We start from the raw sequence: 18,727 nt of genomic DNA, 5'->3' as shown, positions 1-18,727 counted from the left end.
TCATAGATACTTTTGCTGTATGTTAAACCTTCAGCCTGTCTTACCATTAATAATGCACAAACAGGTATTATCTCACTACACAGTTACACAAGACAGATTGTATGCTTTCACTGCTACTCTTTGCCGTCATGGTAGAATCGTTGGCACAAATTATCTGGGCTCAAGGAGACATTTTGGTTGTATGGATTGTTGGGGGTGGGGGGAGCACAAGGCAGTGCTCTTAGCAGATAATATTCTTCTCACCTTGACAGCACCTCTAACATCTCTCATGTGGATTATAGAAGAACTAGTAAAAAAAGCCCCATTTCTGATGCAAATGAAACGGGGGCTAGCAATGTTTTTTCTGTGTGCATATGGGAGTGTGTGTGTCCCTGCCCTCTGGCCTCTCTCCCCTCCCCCCTCTGAGTCCTTCACTGTTACAGAGCCAGCGATTTGATTTCGTGCTCTGCTGTTTTCCTTCACTGACTGTGTTACAGAGAGGGCGGGGCAGACACTCATAGGGAAACCGGATATCTCGCCCCCTTCACACTTCCGGCTGGAGGCTTCATAGAACGTTGGTGTTGCCTTTTATATAGAGAGATTGCAGTATTATAGTGAAGTATCTGCCTTCAGGGTCAGTATGAGTAAATCTGAAATTCTGGGTCTAAAACTAGCGCTGGTGGCCACTTTGCAGAATCAATTCCTTTCCAATGAGCTACCCAATATATTCATCATTTGGGAATAAATATCACACCTATGGTTATATGGGGCTAATTTCCCTGCTAAGATACATGAGTTATTTGCTGAGCTTAATAGATGAGACAGCCTCAAAACCTCATGGCTAGGAAGGGTACAGGTTGTGATTATGATGATATTGCCCAAGCTACTGTATTTATTTCTGGCACTTCTCCTGCCCATTCCTTACCAGCTTTTTGTAAAATTGAAAAGAAAAATCTCTACATATATTTGGAAAAAATGACTGATGAGGGTACAAGCAGCTACACTGTATCAACCAGAATTGAGGGGAGGTATGAGGGTCCCGAATTTCCATCTGTACTTTCAGGCTGCCCAACTTAGAGTGTTGGCAGGGTGGACAGCTACCGCTAGGAAACCTTGGCTTAGGGTGGAGCAGAGCTGATTGAATCCCATACCCTTATTGTCCTTTCTTTGGTTCCTAATCAGGAATTATTGACTTTTATCAGAAAGACCCCTCTTGGTGTGAGATTCGCTCTCCAGATGTGGAGTACTATTTGAGATAAAGTTTTTCCTGGAACGTCGATGTTTCAACAGATAGCTGTTCACACAGCTCTGGGTTTCTCCAGGGAAGGTGAGGATCCAAGCTACAGGAGTATGGGAGCACCAGGGACTCTGTACATTGGGACAGATATGGGAGAGGGGAGTACTACTCTCCTTTTCAGATTTGCAGGAGGAGTATAGACTACCTTAACATCACCAATTTCATTATTGGAGGCTGAGGGATTATATATACCGTAAGTATGAGGAAAGCTGAGTCTAGATGAGACAATGTTTGAACGGGCAATTGGGAGGGGGGCAGTGCCAGGGGCTTTGTTTTGCATCTCTGTAGTGTTCTGTTATACCATTTCTCTATTGCATTATATCCAAAAGTGGGAGCAAGATTTGGGGATTACCTATGAGCTGGAAAGATGGGAGAGAGATTTGCTTCACCATTTGAGAGTCTCTGTGGCCAGCTCCTGGTGGAAAATGAATACAAAATATTATACTGCTGGTATTATATACCCCATAGACTAGTTAAAATGTTTGTTCATGACACCAGTCTCTGCTGGAGAGGCTGTAAGGAGAGGGGCGATATGTATCATATCTGGTTGATGTACCCCAAAGTACTTTTGGAAAGATATAATAAATGTGACTGTTGGGCAGACTGGATGGACCATTCGGGTCTTTATCTGCTGTCACGTACTATGTTACTATGTTATGTATGTTAGATTCTCCATTTTATCCAGCAGGTGACCTGTGGAATATGAAGTCAATGCAGAGCACTGCTTGCTGCATAAATTGGATATCAGCTTCTTTGTTGCTGGTAAATTGCTTTGGCTGCAACTTGGAAACAGCCTGTGCTGCTTCCTGTGGCAGTAGTCCTCAAGATGGATTTCATATATCAGATGACCAAACTGACGGCCTTTAGAATTGGCTAGCTAATCCGATTTCACCATCAGTGGGACCGCTACCATTCTTGGAGATTCCAGTCAAGCATAGACAATGACAAAGCTTACTCGATAAGAACTCACGTTTAAGCCTGTGGATGCGTTTCCATGTTATCAGGAGGTTTCTCTTTTTTTGCTGCTGTTGTACTTCCTACTCCACTGGGTGGAGGAGGAATGTGGCGTTGGAAAAGGAGGGATCAGTTATGTTTATCTGCCAATTTTATGCACGAGATAGATTTGCATACCAAGGAAGCAGTGTATGCAAATTGATATCATGAATATTCATTGTAAAATGGGATTCAACAATCATCTAATAATCCACTAATACAAGGAATCTGTAGAATTCAGCTTCACCAAACAAAATAACCACTTCTACATTAATATTCTGTATCCAAAGGAATGTCATCACAATGCAGTTAGATATGAATAGAGAAAACAAATTATCCAACCCAAATATAAACCCAGGGTAACAATTACTTAAATTTTGTAACTCAAATCCCTGGAAACTAAATATATCTATTAAAAATTTTGTGCAGTGACTATGAAAACAAGATTCAAAAATGATGCAAGTATCGTAGCTCAAAACAACGTTATCTTCTTATCTACTACTAGTTAAAAAGGCCCGTTCTGACACAAATGAAACGGGCGCTAGCAAGTTTTTCCTCATAGTGTGTATGTTTTGGAGAGTGTATGTGAGAGTGACTGTGTGTGAGAGAGAGAGTGAAAGTGCGAGTGTGTGTGTGTGAGAGAATGAGTGAGTCTGGGTGTGAGTGTGTCTGTGGGAGAGTGTGTGTGTGAGAATGTGAGTGTGTGCAATTGCGTATGTGATAGAGAGTATGTTTCACACAGATAGTGTGTGCGAGAGAGTGTGTGTGAGACACTGATTCTCTGTGAGACTGAGTGTATGAGACCAAGCGAGTGTGTAAGTGACTGTGTGACACATAGAGAGTGAATAGAGTGACACATAGAGAAGTGCATGTGATACACTGTGAGACATAGAGTGTGTGAGAGTGAGAGACAGAAAGACATTGTCTGTGAGAGAGAAAGTGTCGTGTGAGAGAGAGAGTGTTGTGTGTGACAGTAGATACCTCCCTCTCTCTCTATGTGTCAGGCCCCCCCTCTCTCTCTGGTGTCTCAGATTGCCGCCACTGCACCTAAGCAATTGGTGTGCTGGGGGAGGGGGAGAGAGAGTGTGTGTGTGGGGGGGGGGATGTGTTGGAGGGGTTCAGCTTGGAAGAAGAGAGGTGTGGGGTGTTCAGGAAGCGCTGGCAGATGAGAGTGAAAGATTGAGTGTGTGGGTGGGGGGGGGGGGGTTTCAGGAAGCAATGCCAGATGATATTGTGAGTGAGTGTGTGGGTGGGGGGCAGGGGGTTCAGGAAGCGCTGCCAGATGAGAGAGAGAGTGAGTGTGTGTGTATGGTGTTTCAGGAAGCGCTGCCAGATGAGAGAGAGAGAGAGAGTGAGTGTGTGTGTGTGTGTGTGTGTGTGTGTGGGGGGGGGGTTCAGGAAGCGCTGCCAGATGAGTGAGTGCGTGTGTGTGTATGGGGTTTCTGGAAGCGCTGCCATATGTGACAGAGTGTGTGGGGGGGTTCAGGAACCGGTGCCAGATGAGTGAGTGTGTGTGGGGGGCAGGGGTTTCAGGAAGCGCTGCCGGATGAGAGAGTGAATGTGTGTGTGGTGGGGAGGAGAGGGGGTTTGCCAGGTGAGTGAGTGTGTGTGTGTGTGTGGGGGCAGGGTTTTCAGGAAGCGCTGCCAGATGAGAGAGTGAGTGTGTGTATGTTGGGGGGGGGGGGGGTTTAGGAAGTGTGGCCAAATGAGAGTGAGTAAGTGTGTGTGTTTGGTTGGGGGGGTTCAGGAACCGCTGCCAGATGAGTGAGTGAGTGTGGGGGAGGGGCAGGAGGTTTTGGAAGCGTTGTTTTGAAGATGAGGGAAGGTAGCGCTGCCAGATTGCCGTTTTTTTTTTTTCGTTTATTGCCGTCATTGCCTCCTCCGTGTGATGTCCCCCCCCCCCCCCCCGCCAGCCATCCCACCCACCGTTCGTTACGTTGTTTTGCTGGCGGGCGACCCAAAATCCCGCCAGCAGAAGTCCTTTGTTGTCTGCTGACTCCGCTTGTTCTTCGGCATTGCTAGCCTTTGCTGGGCGGGGTTCTGTGCGTCGGACGTCCTGCACGTGCATGACGTCAGACGCATAGAAGCCCTGCCTGCATAGGCTAGTAAATGCTGAAGTTCACACCAGAGTCTGAAGACAGGACTTGTGCTGGCGTGGTTTCGTGTCCCCCGCCAGCAAAACTACGCGACGGTGGGTGGCTTTGGGGGTGGGGGGCGGCTCGGGGTGGTTGTTGCACCTCCATCATTTTGTTGGCTGGGCTTCTTTTCTTTTGATGTGCTTTGTTGGTTGTTGCGGTGGGGGGGGGGGTGTTCCTCGGTCATTCTGTGTGCGGGGCTTCATTTTAACTCCTTAGCTTTCGGGTGGTTTGCGAGGTTGTTTTCCCAGAGTTTCCTAGGCAGGGGGAGGAGTTTTTCTTTCGGTTTTCCGCCCTCGACGTCATTATGTTTGACGCGAGGGCGGGGCAGCGAGTCTTGGTCAGTGGCTTCACCACCACGAACTTACGAACCGTTCTGGGAGTCTGAGTGACTTCAGAACGTTGTCCTCAGAACGTTGAGGGTGCGTTTTATTATATTAGATAATAAAACTCACCCTCAACGTTCTGAGGACACTGATGTCAGTGAAGCCAATCCACTGACAACAGTTCCTTCAGGTTCGAAGGTTCGTGGTGGTGAAACCACTAGGCCCCGCCCTCGAGTCAAACCTCATGACAACGAGGGCGGAGCAAACGTTGAGGGTGAGTTTTATTACTGTACCTGTGCTCCGCCCCTCGCGTCAAAACACGATGATGTTGAGGGCAGCACAGGAAAATCGACACCCACACAGAGCAACGCTAACAACAGCGAAGGCAAATGAACCACCTACAACCGCGACGATCCACGGGGCGGCACAAGAAAATCGCCACTGATCTCCGTATGTGAGTCACCCCTCCCCCCCCCCCCCCCCCCCCCCCCCCAAAAGCTAGCGCCTGTTTCATTGCTCAGAGAAACGGGCCTTCTTTCCTAGTATATATATATATAAGAAGTTAAGTTCTTGTATATCTTATATATTCACTTCTTATATATCCACTGTGATGCCCAGAGGAACAAATCTGCATTGATTAATTCAGTGTCTACAAACTCGATTCAAATAAGAAGATAAGTTGTTTTGAACTACGATAACTTGCATCATTTTGAATCTTATTATCTTCTTCTTTAGAATTGTAGCCTTAAATGAATGAGGAAGTGCAATGATAAGAAACGGTGACTATATTTGTGAATTTCACTTGTCACATTGGGTTTTGAACACATTCACTACATAAATTTTAATATTATAAATATTTATTGTGAATATCCTGAAAATCTGAGCACCTGGTTTGGGAATCCCCGCTCTAGGGTATACATATTCAAGTCTTTAAGTTTCCTTTCAAACATATTCTAGTGCAGACCCCATTCTCTTTCTGTTGCTTTCTCCTGAACCTCTTCTCTTTTTATATCTATAGCAAGACAAGGCCTCCAAAACAGAACACATTACTCCAAGTGTTTTGGTTTTTTTGTTATTTTAATATGTATGTTTTTATTGTGAGCAATCTAGAACTATGAGTAGTGTGGATTATAAATGTTTTAAATAAAACTTGTGCAAGGGCATTATCACCATATTAATGTAGGAAAGAAGCTACTCTCATTTAAAAACAAATATATTATGCTTTTTTGTGATTTGTCATGCCTTGCTGCAGTATTGCTGCAGTAGGGGATAAGGAAAAAGCTGTAGTTGACAAAAGTCTGGTATGTTCCATTTAATTTATCAAGCTATAAATAATCCGCGCCCTAAGGCTGAGGTTTCAAAACGAGGACTCTGAAAGATATTAAAATCAATGGCAAATTTATTCATTTTTTGAAAATTTAATTTTGCTGTTAGGATTTAACAACTGATGCACTAGCTTGATAGTAAAATTATTTGGCAGATTAAGCTGGGCTTTCTTCCAAAGACATGGAAACATGAAACCCTTAGTACAGCACTTCATATGAGTTTAGCTAGCAGCCCATAGCAATTAGTAACATTGATTGTGATCATTTAAACATAAATGCTGGTGTGTGCTTTGCTGATTCTGAAGTGAAGTCTTTGTTGGTGATGGTGTTGCAAACACAGTTTAAGATTTGTGGTAAAATCCAAAACCTGCTTTAACACTGTCCATTAAATCTTAGCGCTTTTTTTTTTTTTAATAAGGATGTAGGAGGATTTTATGGCCCGGATAAAGAAAAACCAGAGTAACTGAAATGTTTGTTATCTAGTATTTAACAATATGGTAACCTGCATAATGTCACTGCAGATTTTATTGTTGCTTTGTAAAGTAGCCCTAGAACCAAGTTCCACCCTCTATGTTTTTGTAGCAGCTCAGGCTTAGGTTCTGCACCAAAGGCTTTGAAATACTATAGCATATTTATTTTTAAGAAGATTGTGGCGTATTTTCATAAGTTAGTGTGTTTTGTATTGATGCTAGTTGACTGCTTACGAGGAGCATATCCACATTAATGTCTTCTGTCTGCACCTGAGCATCATGCATGTTTGCTGGTTCTAGTCATGGTAGTGTTGGTGCTCTTGCAATGTTTGTGTTACTAGGGTTGTATATGCCTGTTGTATGTATGTAGGGAGGGTGAGGGCTAATGCTGGTGCCTCAACAATGTCCTTGTTTGCCGAGTTTGTGACATTTTGCATGAGAGGCTGCCATCAGTGACAGCTCACCACACGTTTCCCGTTTGGCATTGTGAGGGTGGGATCTGTGAAGACCTTCATGGTGACCAAATACTATGAAGGTACAATGTTCAGTGCTGGTGTGGTGCATAGGTGGCAATGAGATTGGTGCAGAGGTCTGATGCCCGGTGCACAGAGGGTCGCACATAGTACATAAATATTGCCATACTGGGACAGACCAAAGGTCTATCAAGTCAGCATCCTGTGTCCAACATACCTGGCAGGATCCCAAAACAGTGCAATACATTTAATGCTGCTTATCCTAGAAATAAGCAGTGTATTTTCCCCAGGTCCATTTAAATAATGGCTTATGGACTTTTCTTTTAGGAAGCTATTTAAACCTTTATTAAACCCTGCTAAGCCGATTGCTTTTACCACATCCTCTGGCAATGAATTCCAGAGTTTAATTACACGTTGAGTAAAGAAATATTTTCTACGATTCGTTTTAAATTTACTACTTTGTAGCTTCATTGGATGCCCCTAGTCCTAGTATTTTTGGAAAGAGTAAACAAGCAATTCACATTTACCCGTTCCACTCCACTCATTATTTTATAGACCTCTATCATATCTCCCCTCAGCTGTCTTTTCTCCAAGCTGAAGAGCCCTAGCCGCTTTAGCCTTTCCTCATAGGGAAGTCGATCCATCCCCTTTATCATTTTAGTCACTCTTCTCTGTACTTTTTCTAATTCCACTATATCTTTTTTTTGATTCGGTGGCCAGAATTGCACATAATGTTCGAGTTGTGGTTGCACCATGGAGCGATTCAAAGGCATTATAACGTCCTCATTTTTGTTTTGTAAAGAGGACATGAATTTAGATAGCAGGGGGGCAGACTCAGAAATAACATCAGTAAGTACTTTTTCACAGAGAGGGTGGTAGATAATGGAATGCCCGCCCATGGGAGGTGGTGGAGATGAAAACGGTAACAGTATTTAAAAATGTGTAGGATAAACGCATAGAATCCTATATGGAAGGCATGGAACCAAACAAGCTTAGCAGTGATTAGATGGCAACACCAGTAATTGAGAAGCAAAGCCAGCGCTGAGCAGACTTCTATGGTCTGTACCCTGATCATGGCTAGACAGATTCAGCTTCAGTAGTTGGAGAGCAAGGCCAGTGCTGGGCAGACTTCTACAGTCTATTCCTTAGTTGTGGTTGGACAGATAGGCCAGTGCCAGGCAGACTTCAATGGTCTGTGCCCTGATCGTGGCTGAAGAGATTTGGATTGGCTGGAGTAGGCTTCAATGACAGCTTCAGTAGTTGGAGAATAAGGCTAGTGCCGGGCAACAAATCAAGATCAAGTATACGTGTGTGAGTTTATCTTGTTAGGCAGACTAGATGGACTGTACAGGTTTTTATCTTCTGTCATCTACTATGTTACTATGTAAAGAGGAAAGTTATCAACATGAGCTACCATTAATACAGGTTATTTTACCACAAGTTGTGCTATTTTAGCACAGAGTCTCGTTGCAAAAGAAATGTGATAACTTCCTCCACCTAAATGAAGTAACGGCAGATGAAGACTTGCATGGTCCATTCAGTCTTCCCAACAAGGTGGAATAAAATATGCATACTTAATCTGACCTGCCTTTGCCATTTTTGGGATATATACCGTAGAAGTCTGCCCGGCATGCCCTTCCCATCTACTAGAGTTGCTTTCTAAGCTCCACTTCTGCTCATCATAACACATCAACATATGACTTCCAAGATAAACCCATGATCATGGGTTGATTTTTGAAACTGTTATGAATCTCTTTATGTGTCTATTGGGCATGGACATGTACAGCGGCTTTTTTTAGGGACCAACAAGCATGGACTGAATTATTCCTATAGGAGGAGGGTTGCACCAAATTAGTTATTTTAATTAGAAAATTATATATAATAATGTCATCTTTTTTTTGTCTGTGTGGTTCTTTTTCCATTGTTCATATTTAACAACATTCTTCTTTTATTTTTATTACCCTCTTTTCTGTCTTCTGTTTTATTCTACTCTTATTACAGCCTGTTTCTGCCTAGTCATCTCAAAGGTGTTCTCTTATCCCCTGGTCTTATATATTTCCCCTTTTTTATCTTGTCCCTCCCTGTGCCTCAACTTGTCCTGTCACTTTCTTCTTCTTTATCCCACTGTTTAGACAAGTATGCTACCAAGTCCTGGTACTTCTGTATCTCTCCCTCAACACTGCCAACTTTGTCCCAGGTGCATTAAACCTAATGAGCCAGCAACATGGTTTTTATACCAGTTCTAGCTGGTTTAGCGAGCAAGGAGTAAAATGAGACATGCACAAAGGGGTTCTCCGAGCTCTTTTCCTATCTCAGTAGCAGCTAACAAAAACAGAATACAAAGCTATTATAATGAGCTAATTACTATACAAATGTGCATGCAAAATGATGCACAATCATTTTCCGACCCGATGCACAGAAGCAACCCTGACCTTTACCGTTGAAAATCTAATAGGAGGTCTGGAGCTGTTAGTCTTGACAGTTCTTGCTAGTACTCCACAGCTGCTGCAGGGTCCTCTTGTGCAGAAGACATGAGAGCAAAGCGCAAGCAGTCCCAATCACAAAAAAAAAAAGTTACACCGTCTGCTAGCCCTCTCAAGCCAGGAATTGCTGCTGCTGAGCTTGCCTTGCGACGGAGGTGGGGTGGTTTTGGGATCTACCGCCCTGGCAGGAGACTGTAGGCTCAGCAGGAAAGTGCAGGTTCCCGACATCAGCAGACCACAGCAGTTTATTTGGGGGGGAAAAAAAGCTACACCGCCTTTCATACACACAGCTTGTCTGCGTGTATGAGAGCCATCTGTAGCAAGCAGCCACGCTTGGTGATTGGCTGTTCTGTGCATGCACAGCTCGCCAACGAGCAGCTCATTTGCATGTGATTCTCTTTGGGAATCCCTCTGTATTTCTTGGAAATACAGATGGATTCTTAACGGGGACCTTTGTACATCTGGGCCTTTGTGACTTTAACTGAGTGATGCAACATATCATTACTTCTAAGTTCCCTGGAATACATTCATACTGTGTAGATTGAATTAGTAAGGTATTAGCTTGCTGAGATAAAGCATCAAATGGTAGACAACAGCATCAGAAGCATCAAATGGTAGACAACAGCATCAGGATCAGAGACATGACTGTGAGTGAGAGAGTGCATAGAAAGCAGAGGAGGACAGTGTATAATCTAGGAGGGAATAGTAGAGGAATAGTTTAATAGTAGTAGTAGTAGTAGAATCAGACAAACTGAGGGCCTTAACATAACTGACTACCCAGCATGGGATACTGAGCTGTCTTGGGGTATAATACTGTTGAAAGAATAACTTAAATTTCAGTCTGCTACCACAGGACCCTGGAAAACTCAGTGATATATTTCAGTAGTGTGTTTTTGGTGAAACAGTGACTCAAGAAAAATGTCAGGAAGTATTTTTTCACAGAGAGAGTGGTGGATGCTTGGAATGCCCTCCCGCGGGAGGTGGTGGAGAAGAAAACGGTAACAGAATTCAAACATGCGTGGGATATACATAAAGGAATCCTGTGCAGAAGGAATGGATCCTCAGAAGCTTAGCTGAAATTGGGTGGTGGAGCCGGTGGGGGGAAAAGGGGTCGGTGGTGGGGAGGCGAAGATAGTGGTGGGCAGACTTATACGGTCTGTGCCAGATCCGGTGGTAGGAGGCGGGACTGGTGGTTGGGAGGCGGGGAATAGTGCTGGGCAGACTTATTCGGTCTGTGCCAGAGCCGGTGGTGGGAGGCGGGGCTGGTGGTTGGGAGGAGGGGATAGTGCTGGGCAGACTTATACGGTCTGTGCCCTGAAGAAGACAGGTACAAATCAAGGTAAGGTATACACATGAGTTTATCTTGTTGGGCAGACTGGATGGACCGTGCGGGTCTTTTTCTGCCGTCATCTACTATTTTACTATGTTACTATGTTTAAGTATGTGAGGGTTTTTACTTTTCCTTTAACTTGGTAGTTGAAAGACTAAAGCAGAGAAATGGCCAGGTAGTAAAAAGATGTTATCTTTCTACATTTGCTTTTGTAATTGCAAACAGATGCATTACACATAACTTTATTGAAATCTCACTTGTTGCCTTGAACTACTACTACTATATCACTTCTATAGCGCTACCAGTCGTATGCAGCGCTTTACAATTGAACATGAAGAAGACAGTCCCTGCTCAAAAGAACTATTACTTTTTTCTGCCTTTTTAAATACTTGAGAAACTGCATCTTAGGTTGTTCATTTCCTTTGCAGTTGAAGGGGAAAAGTGTAGCAATTTCTAAGAAGCTGCTAATTATAAAGCTTTATGGGATTCTTCCATTCTTCAATTACTGGTGCTCATCTTTTCTAGAGGTTCCCTCTTCCTTCACCCCCAACCCCTAAATGTGCACACTGTTAGAGACTAAAATGCATGGAAAGAAAGCCAGCTTATTGTTCTGAGTGTCCATGATAGTGTGTTTATGGGTGGTTAAGCTGTACAATTTTTTTTCTCCTAGTATTACTATTGACAGTACCAGGAATGGAAGAAACAGCATCAGAGACTGACAAAACTATTAATAAACAAGGCTGGGACTCTAAAAAGGTAAATGATCATGTGATTTGTTCTTTAATTTAAAAAAAAAAAGAGGAAAAAAAAGCATGTTACCTTGGAAACTTCAGCATAATCTCAGATGCACTTTATATGAAATTCCATGTTCATCATATTTGTTGAAAGTGCATGTTTCATTGGCATTTATGTAGAGAGGTTCTTTTCTTCAGTCCAGTTTTTCTTAATTTTGAAATTGAGATCCATATTGAGCTCTTACATTTTCTCCAAAGTAAAGAAAATGAAAACCTCATTTCAGGTTGCTAATGTGATTAGATGCCTCATTCAGAATCCTTTTTCACATTGTGCTTTGATGGAAAGCCCTCTCTGGGAAGGGCAGCCCAGGGGAGTGGCAGAAGTGCACTCCTGAAGACAGTACTATCTTACATGTTACATTGTTGTCAACACATGGGCTTAAACAGGGCATCTACCCATTTAAGAAAGCACATAGTTGAAAAACTTCCAAGAAATCTCCAAATTGAAGAAAAGGGTAACAGTCCTTGAATTTTCATTCATGAACTGTATCAGGGACGGTAGCAAGTATTCTTGGAAAGACTGATTTATTCTCAACTAGTAAAAAAGGCCCGTTTCTGACACAAATGAAACGGGCATTAGCAAGATTTTCCTTGGAGTGTGTATGTTTGAGAAAGTGTGTGTAAGAGTGACTGTGTGAGAGAGAGTGAGTGAATGTGTGAGTGTGTGTGTGTGTGACAGAGAGAGAGAGTGAGTGTGGGTGCGAGTGTGTCTGTGAGAGAGAGAGAGAATGTGTGTGAGACAGAGTGTGAGAGTATGTGTGCGATACACAGACTCTGTGAGACGGAGAGAGTGTGTGAGATCAAGAGTGTTTGAGAGTGGCTGTGTGACACATAGAGAGTGAATGTGATACAGTGTGAGACATAGAGTGTGTGAGAGTGAGAGAGAGAAAGACACTGTGTGAGAGAGAGAGAGTGTGTGTGTGTGTGACAAAGATACCTCCCCCCTCCCTCTCTGGTCTCAGGACCCCCTCCTCCCCTCCCTCTCTGGTCTCAGGACCCCCTCCTCCCCCCCCCCTCCTCCTCTCCTCCTCCCCCTCCCTCTCCCCCTCCTCCCTCTCCTTCCTCCCTCCCTCCCTCTCCCCCTCCTCCTCTTCCTCTCTCAGGTCTCTGGACCCCCTCCATCCCCCCTGGTCTCTGGACCCCCCTCCCAATGTCCCCTCTTTCTTTCTGCATCCTTCCATCCAGTGTCTCCTTTTTTTTCGTACCCTTCCATCCAGTGTCTCCTTTTTTTTCCGTACCCTTCCATCCAGCGTCTTCCCTCTTTCTCTCCCCATCCTTCCACTCACCTACCCTCTCTCCTGATCCTTCCATCTAATGTCTCTCTCCCCCTGCTTCTATCCAGTGTCTCTCTATCTCTCTACCCTTTTCTGTTCAGTGTCCCTTCTCTCTCCACATCCTTCCAGTCTCTCCCCTTTCTCTCTGCATCCATTCATCCATCTCCCCCTTTCTCTCCCCATCCTTCCATCTGTTTTCCCTCTTTCTCTCCCCATCCATCCGTCTACCCCCCTCTCTCGATTCTTCCATCCCGTGTCTCTCTCTCTTTCCCCTTCTTTCCATCCAGGCCCGCCCACCCAACACAGACCTGCCAAGTCTCCCATGAAACACGCAGTGCCAGCTCCCATTTCCGGCCACTGCTGCTTCTCCTGTGAGCAGCAGCAGCCGGTACAAAAGAGCTATTTAAAGCACCAAAAATGTTTTTAAAAAGCAAGCGCGGCACCGCAGGCAGCCATCAGGCATCTGCAGCCGCTCCTCTCACGTCGCTGCGCTCCTCCGGGGTCTGCTTCAGAGGCAGTGACGTGAGAGGTGAGAGGAACGGCTGCAGATGCCTGATGGCTGCCTGCTGTGCCGCGCTTGCTTTTTAAAAGCATTTTTGGTGCTTTAAATAGCTCTTTTTGTTTTTGTAGCGGCTGCTGTTGCTCAACAGGAGAAGCAGCAGAGGCTGGAAATGGGAGCTGGTGCCGCGTGTTTCGCGGGAGACTTGGCAGGTCTGTGTTGGGTGGGCGGGCCTGGAGGGAAAGTGGCTTGGCCTAGGCGGCGACCTCGGGGGGGGGGGGGGGGAGGGGGGGCAGTGGCGACCTCGTGGGGGGTGGAGGGGGGCGCAGTGGCGACCTCGTGTATGGGGGGGCGATGGCGACCTTGGGGGGGAGGGTTGAGCGGCAGCAGCAGCGGCAACCTTGGGGGAGGGGTGTGGCGGCGAGGGCGGCAGGGGCGGTGCCTCGTGCTGCTGTCGTGCGGTTGGTCAGTGCTGCGTGTGACGTCAGCCTGGGCTTCGGAGCCTAGCAGACCAACTCTGAAGAAAGCCACGGACACAGGCAGCCAGACGCGTAGAACGTTGGAGGTGAGAATTATTATATAGGATGACAGTCTTGCAGTAAGTCCAAGTTACAACTAAATAGCAGTCACAATTGTTCACTCTGGAAAGAGTTGATGAGAAAAATGTACTCTATATCAGAAACCATCAGTAAAGCAAAGTCTAAAAACCAAACATAAGGGTCAGAAATGTCTCAAAGACAATTCGATTTAATGCCTTGTTTTAATTTAATTCTTTTCATGCAATTTAATTTGACAGTTTGATAGGTATTTCCTTGTATGGGAAGCTTTTCTTGTATCTTTGTATTTTACAATAGTGTGTGTGTGTTTTTTGTTTTTTTTAATTATAGGCAGGAGGGACATCCAGGCCGAAATCATGTGAAGTTCCAGGAATCAAGTAAGTTATGTGTGCAAAAAATATAAGTATATGTGGATAAACCTATAGATTTAATTTATGGTAATTTAATTTAGACCTTTAATAGGTGTTAATTTTTGGAAGGTGAGCTATACATTTTAAATTAAATATTCCTTAAATACCTGGCTAAAAGCAAACAATGCCTGCATTCAGCAGAGGCATTCCTAGGATGTGTTTAAATCTGGGAGGAGGGAGACAGGATAAAGTTGAAAGGGCAATCTTTAGGTAAGCCTGCACCTTTGTACTTTTTAGCAGTATTCTACCCACAGGTTCAAGTTTTGCTTTGAAACTTGAAGCAGACTTTTGTTCTAAAACAATTATAATTTTTTTCTTTATCAGGTTTGCAATTCAAAGCACTACTTCAACATAACTGACCCCAATATTAGCTAAATTGAAAGACAGACCAAATATATATCACTATTCTTAGTTCTGTGTACCCACCAAAAACAAGTTACTAATAGTTTTACATTTCTGCTGTTGAAATATGTACTCATTTTTCTATTGATCTTAACTGGCCCTCTGGCCAGTTTTTGTACCGGCTGCTGCTGCTCAACAGGAGAATGGGAGCTGGCACTGCGTGTTTCATGGGAGACTTGGCAGGTCTGTGTTGAGTGGGCGGGCCTGGATGGAAAGAAGGGGATAGAGAGAGAGACACTGGCCCTCTGACCCTTGTTGTAGAGTATGAACTGGCTAGGGGAGACTTCAGTTCATGGTATACCTCAGTTTTGAAGTCTCTTGACTTGGTGTTAATGAAGTGTTACTTTGAAGCTTTACAAAAACACTTGAATTTCACTGATGTATATTCTGTAAAATCTACTTGTTACAGTATAAAAAATCTGTTGTTATAAAATGAGTATCATGTAATGTATGAGTTCTTACTGTTTTGAGAAAGATGTAGTGAGGATGAGAACTCATTCATTGTTGCTATTTTTTTTTTCTTTTGTATGTCAAGCATTTTTCCATCAAGTGACCAGGAAAACACCGCAACCCTGATTCCTGCTACACACAACACAGGTGGCTCGCTGCCTGACCTGACAAACATCCATTTTCCTTCTCCTCTACCAATTCCATTAGATCCTGAGGAGTCAGCATTCCCGGCACTGAGCAACTCCACTAGCACGGGCAACCTCGCGGCAAACTTGACACATCTGGGCATCAGCACTGTCAGTCAGGGTAAGAAACAAATCTCCATCTCCTGTAAATCCACCAATATTGGATACTAGTAAAAAAGGCCCGTTTCTGACACAAATGAAACGGGCGCTAGCAAGGTTTTCCTCGGAGTGTGTATGTTTGGGAGAGTGTATGTGAGAGTGACTGTTTGAGAGTCAGAGTGAAAGTGTGATTGTGTGAGAGAGAGCGTGAGTCTGGGTGTGAGTGTGTTTGTGAGAGAGTGTGTGTGTGAGAATGAGAGTGTGTGCAAGTGTGTATGTGAGACACAGTGTGAGTGAGAGTGTGTGTGTGTGGGCGAGAGAGAGAGTGTGTGTGAGACACAGATTCTCTGTTTGAGTGAGTGTATGAGACCAAGCGAGTGTGTGAGTGACTGTGTGGCACATAGAGAGTGAATGTGATACAGTGTGAGACAGAGTGTGTGAGAGTGAGAGTCAGAAAGACATTGTATATGAGAGAGAGAGTGTGAGCCGTGCCCTCCCAATCCATGGCCATCTGTCCCCTGCCCCCTCCATTCATCCTTTTCCAGCAATTCCCCTCTGTCCCTGAGCCCTGCCCTCCCAATCCATGGCCATCCATGTTTGTCTGTCACCTGCCCCCTCCATTCATCCCTATCCAGCATTTCCCCTCTCTGCCTGAGGCCTGCCCTGCAATCCATATCCATCCATGCCCATCTGTCCCCTCCATTCATCCCTATGCAGCAATTCCCCTCTCCGAGTCCTGCCCTTCCAATCCATGCCCATCCATGCTCCTCTGTCACCTGGCCCCTCCATTTTTCCCTATCCAGCATTTCCCCTCTCTGCCTGAGGCCTGCTCTGCAATCCATATCCATCCATGCCCATCTGCCCCCTCCATTCATCCCTATCCAGCAATTCCCCTCTCCCTGAGTCCTGCCCTTCCAATCCATGCCCATCCATGCTCATCTGTCACCTGGCCCCTCCATTGTTCCCTATCCAGCATTTCCCCTCTCTGCCTGAGGCCTGCTCTGCAATCCATATCCATCCATGCCCATCTGTCCCCTCCATTCATCCCTATGCAGCAATTCCCCTCTCCCTGAGTCCTGCCCTTCCAATCCATGCCCATCCATGCTCATCTGTCACCTGGCCCCTCCATTGTTCCCTATCCAGCATTCCCCTCTCTGCCTGAGGCCTGCTCTGCAATCCATATCCATCCATGCCCATCTGTCCCCTCCATTCATCCCTATCCAGCAATTCCCCTCTCCCTGAGTCCTGCCCTCCCAATCCATGCCCATCCATGCTCATCTGTCACCTGGCCCCTCCATTTTTCCCTATCCAGCATTTCCCCTCTCTGCCTGAGGCCTGCTCTGCAATCCATATCCATCCATGCCCATCTGTCCCCTCCATTCATCCCTATCCAGCAATTCCCCTCTCCCTGTGTCCTGCCCCTTCCAATCCATGCCCATCCATGCTCATCTGTCACCTGGCCCCTCCATTTTTCCCTATCCAGCAATTTCCCTCTCTCTGCCTGAGGCCTGCTCTGCAATCCATATCCATCCATGCCCATCTGTCCCCTCCATTCATCCCTATCCAGCAATTCCCCTCTCCCTGTGTCCTGCCCCTTCCAATCCATGCCCATCCATGCTCATCTGTCACCTGGCCCCTCCATTTTTCCCTATCCAGCAATTTCCCTCTCTCCCTGAGTCCTGCCCTCCCAATCCATGCCCATCCATGCTCCTCTTTCCCCTGCCCCCTCCATTCATCCATTTCTAGTAATTCCCCTCTCTCCCTGTGCCCTGCCTCCTAATCCATACCCATCCATGCTCCTCTGTCCCCTGCCGCCTCCATTCATCCTTTTCCAGCAAGTCCCCTCTTGCCCTTCCATGACCCCCCCCCCCTCGCATCCATGCTACTCTCTCTCCCATGTCCCAGCCTGGCCCGCCCTCTTCTCCCCCCCCCCCCTTCGCATCCATGCCTCGCATCCATGCCCCCCCCTTCGCATCCAAGCATCCCCCCCCCCGTTCGCATACATGCATCCCTTTTTTTTTTTTTCTTCTTCGTTTTAACTTTACCTCCGTGGCGGTTCGTGCAGCGAAGCGTCAGGGAAGGAGGCGGCGCTCCCGACGTCTAGCCTTCCCTTCGCTGTGTTCGGGCGGAACACAGCGAAGGGAAAGCTAGACGTCGGGAGCGCCGCCTCCTTCCCTGACGCTTCGCTTCCCGATTTGTTTGGTTTGAGGCGAGGGCGGGGCAGAGACGGCTGGCTGGCTTGAAGGCTTCACTGGGAGTGACGTCAGATGGCTTCAAGGCTTCAAGGCTTCAGGGCTTGAAGCTTCCGGCTTCAAGTTTCCGGCTTCACAGAACGTTGTCTTCAGAACGTTCACGGTGCGTTTTATTATATTAGATATGCATACTGCAGTTATAGGAAGAACACCTGCACTCTGTGGATCTGTGCACATGTCATCTAATCCAGCTGGTCTGTTCATGAATGATATGGAACAAATTCATAGGAAACAGTTACACTTACTAAGGGGCATGCCAAGAAAGTATGATAACAGATTTCAAACAAATCTAAGAAGGTATTTTATCATTCATTCAGTGCACAATTAAGCTGTTTACAGAGAATGTGGTCAAGGCTAGTAATGCAGCTGAACTTAATCAGGTTTGGACAAGTCTTTGGAGAACAGGTCCATTAACAGTCATTAGCCATGTATACAAGGATTTCCAGAGGACAAGGACAAGCAGGGTACAGTATTCTCAAGCAGGCTATGCCCCCGATGGAGCCCTGGTGTGAATACTACCCAGTGTTCCTATCTCTTTAAGAAGCCTTTGGTGGCCAACACTGGGCATGTGTGAGTGCCTTCCCACCTTTGTGGGACCCACAGTTTCACATTTCTCCACAGAGTTGACAAGATGTCTTTCGGCATGGTAGCGAGTTGTGATCTTTGTTTCATTTTTTGCTTTGCTGCGTCGTCATTTTTTTTTTTTTTTTTTTTTTTGGTTAATAGCAATTGATCTCTCTTATTTATTTTGTTATATTTTTCTCTCTTCCTGTCTTTTATTAGACTTTTCGGCCCTTTTATGTCCTTTCATTTTTTTTTTTTTTTTTGCTGCTCCTGGTTGTTTTTAGGCCCGAGTTCTGGCCAGTTTACCTTAAAAAAAAAAAAAAAAAAAAAAAGACTAGGTTTCTTCACCACCCCCCTCCCCCAACGACCAAAGTCATTGAGCCATTTGATTTTGCTGCGGTTATTTTTCCTGTGATATCCCAAAATCTTG

At 45.4% G+C, this 18,727-nt stretch overlaps 1 protein-coding gene across 2 annotated transcripts in view; it reads left to right on the top strand.

Annotated features, from left to right (window-relative positions):
• Positions 1–18,727, top strand: part of CRTC1 (CREB regulated transcription coactivator 1) — a 253,322-nt gene that overhangs the window by 149,003 nt on the left and 85,592 nt on the right. For both annotated transcript variants that reach the window (XM_030217332.1, XM_030217331.1), the window contains exons 6-8: positions 11,482–11,567; positions 14,266–14,312; positions 15,283–15,503. In XM_030217332.1, the coding sequence (XP_030073192.1) occupies positions 11,482–11,567; positions 14,266–14,312; positions 15,283–15,503 (354 nt within the window). The remainder of the gene's footprint in view (positions 1–11,481; positions 11,568–14,265; positions 14,313–15,282; positions 15,504–18,727) is intronic.

The sequence above is a fragment of the Microcaecilia unicolor genome, chromosome 11 (assembly GCF_901765095.1).
Source record: "Microcaecilia unicolor chromosome 11, aMicUni1.1, whole genome shotgun sequence".
NCBI lineage: Eukaryota > Metazoa > Chordata > Amphibia > Gymnophiona > Siphonopidae > Microcaecilia > Microcaecilia unicolor.
This window is presented reverse-complemented; position numbering and strand designations above follow the sequence as displayed.